Source organism: Nomascus leucogenys, chromosome 17 (assembly GCF_006542625.1).
Source record: "Nomascus leucogenys isolate Asia chromosome 17, Asia_NLE_v1, whole genome shotgun sequence".
In the NCBI taxonomy this organism is placed as follows: domain Eukaryota; kingdom Metazoa; phylum Chordata; class Mammalia; order Primates; family Hylobatidae; genus Nomascus; species Nomascus leucogenys.
The window spans coordinates 7,056,847-7,070,188 of record NC_044397.1 but is presented as its reverse complement, the minus strand read 5'-3'; the positions used below and the strand labels follow the sequence as shown (position 1 = coordinate 7,070,188).

Below are 13,342 nucleotides of genomic sequence, written 5' to 3'. Positions count from 1 at the left end.
TCTTCACTGTATACGCACCTGGGGTCTGGAAAGAAAACAATACAAAACCCCAACACTGAAGCTAACTGTACTATTTCACCCCAGTCATGTCACTTCTTGACCTCAGAATGATCTGTGAAGAATTTGAGATTCCTCCTGGCTCTAATTAAGATTCTGTCAACCCCACTACCTCCACCCGCACCCCACCCCAAGCCAGGTCTTACAGAAAGAGGTCCATCCATTCTCTTCCATCTTCACCAGCTGTCTTCTTTATCTACCCTTTCCATAGAAATATTATAAGTGACAAATGAAAATCTAGGCAATGGGGGCAAGGTATAGGGTAACGCCTTGGGAAAGGAGGATGGGGAGAGAGATACAAAAAGGGGGACTTTTATAGACTACACTTTCTCGTCAACTACCACCTTTCTCATCAACTACCAACTACCACCAACTGCTGTTTTTAGATCCAAATGGTAGCAAGAGATGAAAGACCAGAACCTCACTGCAACTGGAGCTTCACTCCCTGGGCTAGATCACTTCTCCACATTCACTTCTTGAGTTCCCAGCCAAGGACAAACATAAACAGGTTCCTCAGCAAGCTTGTTGCCACAGGAGATGGGCTTTATTGTTAATGTTGCTAATTGATATTTTCATTTCTGGATTCCTTTGAAGAGCACTCAGGAAATCAGAATGACCTGGGCCCCAGCTGATAAACAAGTGTCTAAATTACCCAGATAATTACTTTTTTGATTGTCTGGGCATTGTTGGTTTTCGGGGGTTGAGACAGGGTCTCACTTTGTTCACCCAGGCTGGAGTGTAGTGGTGTGTGCTCTCAGCTCACTGCAGCCTCGACCTCCTGGGCTCAAGCGATCTTCCCACCTCAGCCCCCCAGGTAGCTGGGACTACAGGTGTGTGCCACCACACCCAATATTTTTTGTATTTTTAGTAGAGACGGGGTTTTGCCATGTTGGCCAGGCTGGTGTTGAACTCCTGAGCTCAGGTGACCCGCCCACCTCAGCCTCCCAAAGTGCTGGGATTACAGGTGTGAACCACCATGCCCAGCCTTAGGCATTGTTTAGGAAGGCATTGTTATGAGATCAGCCTGACCAACATGGTGAAACCCTGTCTTTACTAAAAATACAAAACAGCTGGGCTTGGTGGCGCACAGCTGTAATCCCAGCTACTCGGGAGGCTGGGGCAGGAGAATCGCTTGAACCCGGGAGGCAGAGATTGCAACGAGCCAAGATCATGCTACTGCACTGCAGCCTGGGCAACGGAGCGAGCCTGTCTCAAAAAATACAACTAACTAACTAACTAAATAAATAAAATTAGTATTTGAGAGAGTTGATTTGGCTTAATGTATTACCTCAAAACGATTTATGGCTCTCTTGTTCACAACCACCCCCACTCCCTTTAGGCAGACCTCTCAGCCTTTCCTTTCCCTGAGCGGGAGATATGGCTCAATCTCTCTTCTATAATAGCATTAAACAGAAAAACAGTCAAAATTCTGGCTGGCAGGAAGGGAGGAGACCACCCCTCATATCGTCTTATGCCGAATTTCTGCCTCCAAAGAAAGAAGTAAAAACTAAAAGGCAGAAATGAAATCCACAGGCAGACAGCCTGGCACCGCGCCCTGGGCCTGGTAGTTAAAGATCAACCCCTGACCTAATCGGTTATCTATAGATTACAGACATTGTATAGAAAAGCACTGTGAAAATCCCTATCCTATTTTGTTCCGATCTAATTACTGGTGCATGCCGCCCCCAGTCACATACCCCCTGCTTGCTCAATCAATCCCGACCCTCTCACGCACACCCCCTTAGAGTTGTGAGCCCTTAAAAGGGACAGGAATTGCTCACTCGGAGAGCTCAGTTCTTGAGACAGGAGTCTTGCCGATACTCCTGGCCAAATAAACTGCTTCCTTCTGTAACTCAGTGTCTGAGGGGTTTTGTCTGCAGCTTGTCCTGCTACAGCAGAATATGCTTCCAAGTGGTCATAGCACAGAAAAGAGCCCAGGCATTTTGCTTTCACTGATTTCATACTTAGCACCTCTTGCAGGCTCCATGGCAGACACCAGAATCTGAAGCCAGAGAGGAGAATCTTATAGCTTCCTGATGCTAATATCTTTGGCAAGGCAAAATCTGGCTAAATATTTCAGAGTAAAACCACATAGGATGTGCAGTAGTGTAGGCGAATCCAAGTTTCACCACTTAGGCAAGCTGCTCAATCTCCCCTGGCCTCATCTATAAAATGGGGACAATAATTCATGCACTGCAAAGTTGTTAGGGTTAGATAATGCAAGTGCTTAAAACAGTACATATACTTTAAAAATAGTATATTTTAAGCATACATATATGTATCTTATACTATGTACATACGTGTGAGTATGTATGTACCTTTTTTTTTTTTTTGAGACGGAGTCTCACTCTGTAACCCAGGCTGGAGTGCAGTGGCACGATCTCAGCTCACTGTAACCTCCGCCTCCTGGGTTCAAGTGATTCTCCTGCCTCAGCCTCCTGAGTAGCTGGGATTACAAGCGCTCACGACCACGCCTGGCTAATTGTTTTTCTTTTTCTTTTTTTTGAGACAGGGTCTCACTCCGTTGCCCAGGCTGGAGTGCAGTGGCGTGATCTCGGCTCACCGCAACCCCTGCCTCCCGGGTTTAAGCAATTCTCCTGCCTCAGCCTCCCCAAGTAGCTGGATTACAGGCACTCACCACTAAGCCCGGCTAATTTTTGTATATTTAGTAGAGACAGGGTTTCACCATGTTGGTCAGGCTGGTCTTGAACTCCTGAACTTGTGATCCGCCCGCCTCAGCCTCCCAAAGTGCTGGGATGCCAGGCATGAGCTACCATGCCCAGCCTTTTTTTGTGTATTTTTAGTAGAGACGGGGTTTCACCATGTTGGCCAGGCTGGTCTCCCTCCTAACCTCAGGCGATCTGCCCACCTTGGCCTCCCAAAGTGCTGGGATTACAGGCATGAGTCACCCACCTGGACTATACATACCACTTATATATTATACATACACATGCATATACCTATCCCCAACATCAGCAAGGTGTGGATTCTGTCTTCAACTTGCTTCCAAAAACTGAGGTGTTTGGCCTGGCACAGTGGCTCCTCCCCTCTCACTATTCAGCACACCTGCTCAGAGTTTACTACAAACCAAGCACCTAGCCAGACTATTTCCCAAAATCACTGCTCTCATTCAATGGCCTGCTAAGCTAAGTTCCTTACCACAATCTTCCCACATAAAGGTGACCTCTGCTTTGGGGGATACAGAATTTAAGCATCACAAAAATCTGTAGGTGATAAGAAAAGCACGTTGGCTAAAAGATAGCTAACGATGACTCTAGTCCTAACTCTGCTATCAAACTACACATGCACTTGGCCAAGTCACTTAACTTCCTAGACTAGCCTGGGACTGAAGAGAAAAAATCATTAGTAAAAAAATCCTAAAGCCAGGCACGGTGGCCCACACCTGTAATCCCAGCACTTTGGGAGGCCAAGGCAGGTAGATCACTTGAGGGCAGGAGTTCGAGACCAGCCTGGCCAACATGGTGAAACTCCATCTCTACTAAAAATACAAAAATTAGCTGGGCGTGGTGGTGGGCACCTGCAATCTCAGCTACTCAAGAGGCTAAGGCAGGAGAATTCCTTGAACCTGGGAGGCGGAGGTTGCAGTGACCAAGATTGTGCCACTGCACTCCAGCCTGGGCAATACAGCAAGACTCCATCTCAAAAAATAAAAAAAAAACAAAAAAATAAAAATAAAAATTCAAGAAGCCCTGAAGCAGAAGAGGCCAAGGAGAAAGACAAAATAGCCTAAAACCTGACAAGTTATTTTAAGACAAAACAATTTCAGGAAAATATAATAAGAATCTATTTATTTTATATTTAAGTTTATAAGTCACATCCACATTATGTTCCTGGTAAAAATTCTGAAAGGACACAGCAAAGAGCAGAAAGGGACACCTCCATAGAGTGTCTATGGACCCATCTTTGCTTTCCAACCCCTAACAGAATCGCCTGACCCAGCACCCTCTGGGAAAATCAACCTTTGATTCAAAGAGATGTTGTTCAGCAATGATTACAGTCACAGCCACATTGCCATCAGCCTGTCAGGAAATCTGAGGAGGGGAGGCAGACAACCAGAAGGAGAGTTGCTTCCTCTCTCACCAGGAAGCAACTCTAGCTCCAAACTAGATGGGTGATTCAGTGCCACGTGGAGAAAGATAATTCGGCCATTGTGTTTTTAGGATTAAGAAGCACTCATTCACTCGCGGAAGCCTTTAAGTGTCACTGGTGCCTGGAACCAAATGTAGTCTTCCCAAGCCATGGTTCGGATGGAAGGTCTGCCACATGACAGGGTCACAGTCAGTTTGTGGCCCCGGCTGGGCACTCGATAGTTGAGCTTGGGTCGAAACCAATCTTCTCCGCAGTCACGGTGTCCCTGTGCCATGACGATGGTGCCCATGAGTGGAGGAGCCTGAAGCTCGCTAAAGGCATCAGCCATGAATATGGCTCGGAAGAGACGGCGCAAACAAGCTGCTGTGCTCAGGCTCTGGTCCACGCTGTAGGGGGCCAGCAGAGACAAGTCGAGTTCATAGAACTCCTTGGGACTTAGGGCATTGCCCCCAAGGAGAATCAGCACTCGCGGTACTAGTGTCCGTGCAAAGAAGTCCTCCAGGTGGCTGAGGACACTCTCCAGTTCTGCCAGGGCTTGTTGGCATTTCCTGCTGCTCACCTCAGTGGTGGCCCAAGATTTCTTCTTCAGCATCTCCTCTGCCTGTGAGGACAAAGAATGGTGGGAGAGAAGAACAAGGCAGGGGGAAGCTAATGCTCTTTGAAAAGAACCCTGCTGGGATGTGTACATAGACTTACAGGACTTAATTTCTAGCTCAATGAACTGCTACAGCCAAAACACTGTGTTTTATCAGAGGGTATTATACTGAAAAGGAAAATATATTATTTGTACAAAACCATAATTCTCCCACATTTAGAACAGCAAACACAGTGTTCTGAAGGTGGAGGGTATCCAGATATAAGCAACTAAAATAGAGATTTGGTGACATGACAAAGTGACAACAAATTTTTGCTGTATGGGGAGTGATAACAGGAATGAAGATTATTTGGTCTAATAAACATGACTTTGAACTTGTTCTTCCACTTAAACATAGTAAATTGAACACATGCTTATTTGCGCTTCCACCTGAAATACTACAAAATGAGAGAAAAGAAATTAAGAAACGAAGGAAAGAAGAGGAAAGACTGAGAAAGAAAACTCCCAAGAGGAAAGAACTGGAGACTACACAACACTAGCCTAATGCAAACACAGAAGTTTTGGAAGATAGAAAGAAGATGAAGAGTTGGCTGGGTGCAGTGGTTTACGCCTGTAATCCCAGCACTTTGAGAGGCCGAGGTGGGCAGATCACAAGGTCAGGAGATCAAGACCATCCTGGCTAACACGGTGAAACCCCGTCTCTACTAAAAATACAAAAAATTAGTCGGCCGGGTGCAGTGGCTCACGCCTGTAATCCCAGCACTTTGGGAGGCCTAGGAGGGCGGATCACAAGGTCAGGAGATCGAGACCATCCTGGTTAACACGGTGAAACCCCGTCTCTACTAAAAATACAAAAAAATTAGCCGGGCGCAATGGCAGGCGCCTGTAGTCACAGCTACTCGGGAGGCTGAGGCAGGAGAATGGCGTGAACCCGGGAAGCAGAGCTTGCAGTGAGCCGAGATCGCGCCACTGCACTCCAGCCTGGGGGACAGAGCGAGACTCTGTCTCAAAAAAAAAAAAAAAAATTAGCCGAGCATGGTGGTGGAGGCCTGTAGTCCCAGCTACTAGGGAGGCTGAGGCAGGAGAATAGCCTGAACCCGGGAGGCAGAGCTTGCAGTGAGCCGAGATCACACCACTGCACTCCAGCCTGGGCGACAGAGTGAGACTCTGTCTCAAAAAAAAAAAAAAAAAGAAGATGAAGAGTTAAGAGTTCAAGAGAGCTGAATACCAAGTGCTGACAGAAGGGACCCCCAAGAGATGCAAACTGATCCACACAGCAGAACCCCAGAGAGGTTTAGGAAGTGGTGATATAGGCACCACAGAGGCAAGAGTGAATATAGGGGAAATGAATGAAAATCTGTGTGAAGATGCTTAGATCATCTGCCATTATACTGAAAAGGAAAATATATTATTTGTACAAAACCATAATTATAAATTATGGTTTATAATCTGCCAAATTTCTCCCCCATCCAGAGGGAAGACTTTCCAATCCCCACAAAGAGATCACCAGGTTTCCACCTAATCTCCTTATAGTGAAGTCTATCAGCTCATAAGGCCCAGGCATGCATACACAGCTTGCAATGATTTATTCTTTTTTTTTTTTTTTTTTTGAGATGGAGTCTCACTGTCGCCCAGGCTGGAGTGCAGTGGCGCCATCTCGGCTCACTGCAGGCTCCGCCCCCCGGGGTTCACGCCATTCTCCTGCCTCAGCCTCCTGAGTAGCTGGGACTACAGGCGCCCGCTACCTCGCCCGGCTAATTTTTTGTATTTTTAGTAGAGACGGAGTTTCACCATGTTAGCCAGGGTGGTCTCGATCTCCTGACCTCGTGATCTGCCTGCCTCGGCCTCCCAAATTGCTGGGATTACAGGCGTCAGCCACCACGCCCGGCTTTTTTTTTTTTCTTTTTTTGAGACGGAGTTTCGCTCTGTTGCCCAGGCTGGAGCACCATGGCGCAATCTCGGCTCACTGCAACCTCCGCCTCCTGGGTTCACACCATTCTCCTGTCTCGGCCTCCCGAGTAGCTGGGACTACAGGAGCCCGCCACCACACCCAGCTAATTTTTTGTATTTTTAGTAGAGACAGGATTTCACTATGTTAGCCAGGATGGTCTCAATCTCCTGACCTCGTGATTCGCCTGCCTCGGCCTCCCAAAGTGCTGGGATTACAGGCGTGAGCCACCGTGCCCGGCCAATTTATTCTTAAATATTCACCAGACACAGAATAAAACTCTCCAACATGAAAGTCAAAGTCCAGAACAAAACAAATGGGGAATGGATTCTAGAAGAAACTGAGACGCTGCAAGGAACAAAGAAAAACTTAAAAATTCAATAATCAATATCCTCAGGCAAAAGAAGTTCATGACCTGGCGCGGTGGCTCACACCTGTAATCCCAACAACACTTTGGGAGGCTGAGGCAGGTGAATCACCTGAGGTCAGGAGTTAGAGACCAGCCTGGCCAACATGGTGAAACTCCGTCTCTACTAAAAATACAAAAATTAGCCAGGTGGGCCACCAGCGGTGGCTCACGCCTGTAATCCCAGCACTTTGGGAGGCCAAGGCGGGCAGATCACTTGAGGTCAGGAGTTTGAGAGCAGCCTAGCCAACATGGCGATACCCTGTCTCTACTAAAAATACAAAATTTAACCAGGTGTGGTGGCGCACGCCTATAATCCCAGCTACTTGGGAGGCTGAGGCAGGAGAATCCCTTGAACCCAAGGTGGAGGTTGCAGTGAGCCAAGATCGCTCCACTGCACTCCAGCCTGGGCCACAAGAGCAAAACTCCGTCTCAAAAAAACAAACAAACAGGCGGAGCGCGGTGGCTCATGCCTGTAATCCCAGCACTTTGGGAGGCTGAGGCAGGCAGATCACCTGAGGTCAGGAGTTCAAGACCAGCCTGGCCAACATGGTGAAACCCCGTCTATACTAAAAATACAAAAATTAGCTGGACATGGTGGCGCATGCCTATAATCCCAGGTACTCAGGAGGCTGAGACAGGAGAAGCGCTTGAACCTGGGAGGCAGAGGTTGCAGTGAGCCAAGATGGCACCACTGCACTCCAGCCTGGGTGACAAAGTGAAACTCCCTATCAAAAACAAACAAACAAACAAACAAACAAAAATTAGCCGGCTATGGTGGTGCATGCCTGTAATCCCAGCTACTGGGAGGCTGAGGCAGGAGAATCACTTGAACCTCGGAGACTGGGGTTGCAGTGAGCTGTGATCGTGCCACTGTCCTCCAGCCTGGGTGACAAGGCGAGACTCACTCTCAAAAAAAAAAAAAAAAAAAAAAAAAAAAACGAAGAAAAAAGAAGTCCATACAGAAATTAAACAACAGGATGCTATTAAAAAGAAACATGCAGGCCGGGCGTGGTAGTTCACGCCTGTAATCCCAGCACTTTGGGAGAGGCCAAGGCGGGCAGATCACTTGAGGTCAGGAGTTCGAGACTAGCCTGGCCAACATGGTGAAACCCCGTCTCTACCAAAAATACAAAAATAAGCCAGGCATGGTGGCACGTGCCTGTAATCCTAGCTACTGGGGAGGCTGAGGCATGAGAATCGCTTGAACCTGGGATGTGGAGGCTGCAGTGAGCCGAGATCACGCCATTGCATTCCAGCCTGGGCGACAAGAGAGAGACTCTGTCTCAAAACATAAAATAAATTAAAAAATTAAAATACAAAAATTAGCTGGGTATGGTGGCAGGAGCCTGTAATCCTAGCTACTCAGGAGGCTGAGGCAGGAGAATCGCTTGAACCTGGGAGGCAGAGGTTGCAGTGAGCCGAGATATCGCCACTGCACTCTAGCCTGGGCAACAGAGCAAGGCTCTGTCTCAAAAGAAAAAAATGCAAAGAGCCAGTTCATTAAATCCAAATGCAACACGTGAGTTTCAGAAAGAAAGAGCAGTTGAGAAAGCCAGAAGGATTAGGCTACCAAAGACTAGAGTGGGGAGAAAGTGACTGAAGCCCTGGAAGCTGCTTATTCTCTCAGGCTCTGAAGATTTCTTAGACCCCCCCTTTCTATCTGCCTCCCATCTAAGAGCCACAAAGTCTTCCCACCAACTTGCTCCCAAAGCCTGTGCCTACCTGGGGAGAAGGTTTTCGGTAAAAGTGCTTAAGCTGTTCATAGGGCAGAGGGAGTTGCTGGCGTTGGTACATGATATGCTTTAGAAGTTCACAAGTAAACTGACAGCAGCCTTCCTGGCTCACAGGCCCAGGAAACACCACTGGTACCATGCAGTCTCTTGGGCAAAAGGACTCCGAAGGGTTGAGAGGTTCCTGCGTAGAGCCTGTCTCAAGTAGTTCTATCTGGGAGGCGTGAGTTTCTTCGGACTTCTCATACCACTCCAAATCTGGTAGATGAAAAGAGGGACAAGAGAGAAAAATTAAAAACCTAAAAGCCAGTCAGTCTTCTCATTCCCTGTGGCCACCAAACCAGCCACCCTGAGAAAGCAGGCACTCCGACATACGCCGATATCCTGTGCAGCCTACAGTATGGGCCGTGGCAGGGAGAGATTCCTAATCCCTGTTGCATGAGGAGATATAATCGACTTCAAGATAGTGGGGGGGATTTCGGAGGGCTCCCCGCTCAGAAACCTGCGGGACTTCATCTGGGGAAATGAGTCAAAAGTGTAGTCAAGCAGGGTCCAGTGCGACCCGGGGCGATGGAGTCACTGCCAGAGCCGTGTAGGACACCCGGAAGACAGGGAAGACGGGCTAGGGAGAGGACCAGGGGATAAATGAATGGAGGGCTCGGCGGTAAGGAAGAAACAGGTCCCCAAAGCTCCCCAAACTCTGGGCCCCACGCCTTACCAGGGACTGCGGCTGGGGACAGAACCTCCGACTCCGGCGCCGCCATCACGACCTCCCTACGGCTACTCCTTGCGGTTAGAATAAAGGTCTCGCGGGGCATCATGGGAAGCCCGCGCCTCCGCTTCCGGCTCAGTTGGGTCGGAAAAAAGGCGCGGCGCCGCCGCAGTGTGGGGGAGGCTAAGTGGAGTTGGGATTTGAACCCTGCGTTCCTTCTTTAACACCCTGGCAAATGTACGCCTAACCCTTGCCCAGCAGGGAACCCAGGAGTTCTCAGCCACTGAGCGCTGCTTTCCAAAAGACACCAGCCCTCTTGCATCTATTCACTCCAGTATTCACTACTCACTGTGCACCTACTTCGTGCCAGGCCCTGTCCTAGGTGCTGGAGACTCGGCGGAGAACAAGCCAGGCGCGGGCCCCGTGCTCAAGGGGTTCACTGCCTGTAGATACAATACAATATGATGAATTATACAGAAGAGTGTGCACGGGGTGTGGAAGTGAAAAACAAGGGTGCCTGACCCACAGAGGGTAGGGGCTGGGAAGGAGTGGTCCCAGAAGAAATGTGTGAAGGTGTGACCTGTAGGATAAGTCAGCAAGGTAAAGAGGAGGGCCTAGTGCTCCTGGAGACCTTGAGACAAGAGCATACTCTGTACAAGGAATGAAAAGAGTTCATATTATAAAGAGTTAAGGCTGTAGTGAACAACAGGAGCCAGATCATGGTAGGACCGTATAAGCCACGTGAGAGTTTGGACTTGATCCTGTAGGCAGATGGGGAAGCTTTGAAAGGTTTAAGCAGGAGAGTGGCATGATCAAATTTACATCTTATAAATTTAATCTCTACCCTGGCTGCAGGGTAGAGATTGGATTACAGAGAGGATAAGAGAGGAGGGATACCAGTTAGAGGTAGTGCAACTACCCGAGTACTTGATGAAAGCAGCCTAACCTAGCGTAGTCACAGTAGGATGGAGATAATTGGGTAAACTCGAGATATTTAGGAGGTCCAGTGAACATAACTTGGGGATTGATTTACAAGGAGGAGGAGGAATAGAAACAGACTGACAAGAGGCCAGGCACAGTGGCTCACGCCTGTAATCCTAGCACTTTGGGAGGCCAAGGCAGGTGGATCACGAGGTCAGGAGTTTGAGACCATTCTGGCCAACATGGTGAAACCCTGTCTCTACTAAAAATACAAAAATTAGCCGGGCATGGTGGCATGCGCCTGTAATCCCAGCTACTCGGGAGGCTGAGGCAGGAGAATGGCGTGAACCCAGGAGGCGGAGCTTGCAGTGAGCCCAGATTGCGCCACTGCACTCCAGCCTAGGCAACAGAGCGAGACTCCGTCTCAAAAAAAAAAAAAAAAAAAAACAATGATTAAAATACTGGGTCTGACTGGACATGGTGGCTCATGCCTATAATCCCAGTATTTTGGGAGGCCGAGATGGGAGAATTGCTTAAGGGCAGAGGGATTGCTGGACTCCAGAAGTTTTTTTGTTGTTGTTGTTTGTTTGTTTTTAGATGGAGTTTTGCTCTTGTTGCCCAGGCTGGAGTGCAATGGCGTGATCTTGGCTCACTGCAACCTCTGCCCCCAGAGTTCAAGCAATTCTCCTGCCTCATCCTCCCAAGTAGCTGAGACTACAGGTGCCCACCACCACACCCGGCTAATTTTTTGTATTTTTAGTAGAGATGGGGTTTCCACCATGTTGGCCAGGCTGCTCTTGAACACCTGTCCTTAGGTGATCCACCCACCTCGGCCTCCCAAAGTGCTGGGATTACAGGAGTGAGCCACCGCACCCGGCTGAGTCCAGAAGTTTGAGACCAGTATGGGCAACATAGTGAGATCTTGTCTCTATAAAAAAAAAAAAAAAACATAAGACAAGTGTCAGGTCATGGAGGCCAAGAAAAGGATGTGTTTCAGGAAGTAGGGACCAAAGGTCAAAACATACTATAAAAGTACAGTGATTAAAATACTGGGTCTGGCTGGGCATAGTGCCTCACGCCTGTAATCCCAGCATTTTTGGGGAGGCCGAGATGGGAGAACTGCTTGAGCACAGGAGTTCAAGACCGGCCTGAGCAACATGGCAAACCCCTTCTTTACAAAAAATACAAAACTTAGCCAGGCATGGTGGCATGCCCCTGTAGTCCCAGCTACCTGGGGGGCTGAAGTGGAAGAATCACTCTCTGGGGTTGGAGGTTGCAGTGAGTCAAGATTGTGCCATTGCACTCCAACCTGGGTGACAGAAGGAGACCCTACCTCAAAAAAAAAAAAAAAAGTCAATCAATCAATCATTTTCTCTCTTCCTCCTCCTTGCCACCCTTAAAAAATAAATAGGGCCGGGCGTGGTGGCTCACATCTGTAATCCCAGCACTTTGGGAGGCCGAGGCAGGCGGTCAACTGAGGTTGGGAGTTCCAGTCCAGCCTGACCAAACCGGAGAAACCCCCGTCTCTACTAAAAACAAAAAATTAGCTGTGTGTGGTGGCACATGCCTGTAATCCCAGCTACTCAGAAGGCTGTGGCAGGGGAATCACTTGAACCTGGGAGGCGGAGGTTGCCGTGAGCTGAGATCACGCCATTGCACAGCCTGGACAACAAGAGCGAAACTCCATCAAAAAACAAACAAACAAAAACAACAAAAAAAACTTCTGGACTCAAGCAATCCCGCTGCCCTTAAGCAATTCTCCCATCTTGGCCTCCCAAAATGCTGGGATTAAATAAATAATAAATAAATAAATTAAATTAAATTAAAAATAAATAAATAAATTAAATTAAATACTAGATCAGGTGTGGCAGCTCATGCCTGTAATCCTAGCATTTTGGGAACCCAAGGCAAGAGGATTGCTTGAGCCCAGGAGTTCAACACCAGCCTAGGAAACATAGGGGGACCCCACCTCTACAAACAATAAAAACAAAAATTAGCTGGGCGTGGTGGCTCGCACCTGTAGTTCCAGCTACTCCAGAGGCTGAGGTGGGAGGATTTGCTTGAGCAGGGGAGGTTGAAGCTGCAATGAGCTGTGATCACACCACTGCACTCCAGCCTGAGTGACACAGGGAGACCTTGTCTCAAAAAATAAATAAATAAAAATAAAAATAATCCATGTATATGAAGGGACACATGTTATCAGACAAGTGCAGCAGGCTCTGGTTATCAAGAGGGCCCAGGGCTGGTCATGGTGAGAATGTTGGGAGAATGGTCTTATCTCTTCCTTCCAATTCCCATCCTTCTTGAGATCTCTCACTGAGTTCTCTAGTCTCTGTCTGTAAGCAGCAGTTTCCCTAGTAGGCCTGTGCCCCTGGCTAGGGTTGACCTCTACGGAATAACCTTTCCTTCAGTGGCACAGGACTAAGAAAAGTCACATGTGCTTTCAATCACTGAAGACCCACATAATTGGCCTAAGGTCAGCTAGGTCCTTTTGCAGATTTTGGTCTCTCTGCTCTCGCTGCTTTGGGAAATTATGCTATGTGGACAGCATGATCAGTAAACCTGCCTCCCTCCTTGTGGCCCTGGGAGGAAGCCATGGACTCTACCAAGTCTGAACCCCTGAAGGGATCACCAGAGGTAAGTCATTGTTGCTGCTTCTAGTTTTCCAAGGACAACTGAGGTCTAGAGAGAAGAGTTGCTTAATTTCTTTTTCTTTTTTTTTTTTTTCTGAGACCAAGTCTTGTTCTGTCACCCAGGCTGGAGTGCAGTGGCATGATCTCAGTTCACTATAACCTCTACCTCCTGAGTTCAAGCAATTGTCCTGCCTCAGTCTCCCGAGCAGTTGGGACCACAGATGTGC

General features: G+C 48.1%; 1 protein-coding gene across 1 annotated transcript; it reads right to left on the bottom strand.

Moving 5' to 3' along the window:
• Positions 1 to 3,849: 3,849 nt before the first annotated feature.
• MAD2L1BP (MAD2L1 binding protein) lies at positions 3,850 to 10,056 on the bottom strand. The gene is made up of 3 exons (XM_003266230.3): positions 9,568 to 10,056; positions 8,842 to 9,107; positions 3,850 to 4,768 (listed from the first exon to the last, which is right to left on the bottom strand). Exons 1-3 carry the CDS (start codon positions 9,668 to 9,670, stop codon positions 4,256 to 4,258), a joined length of 882 nt encoding a protein of 293 aa, XP_003266278.1. The 5' UTR covers positions 9,671 to 10,056; the 3' UTR covers positions 3,850 to 4,255.
• Positions 10,057 to 13,342: the final 3,286 nt, after the last annotated feature.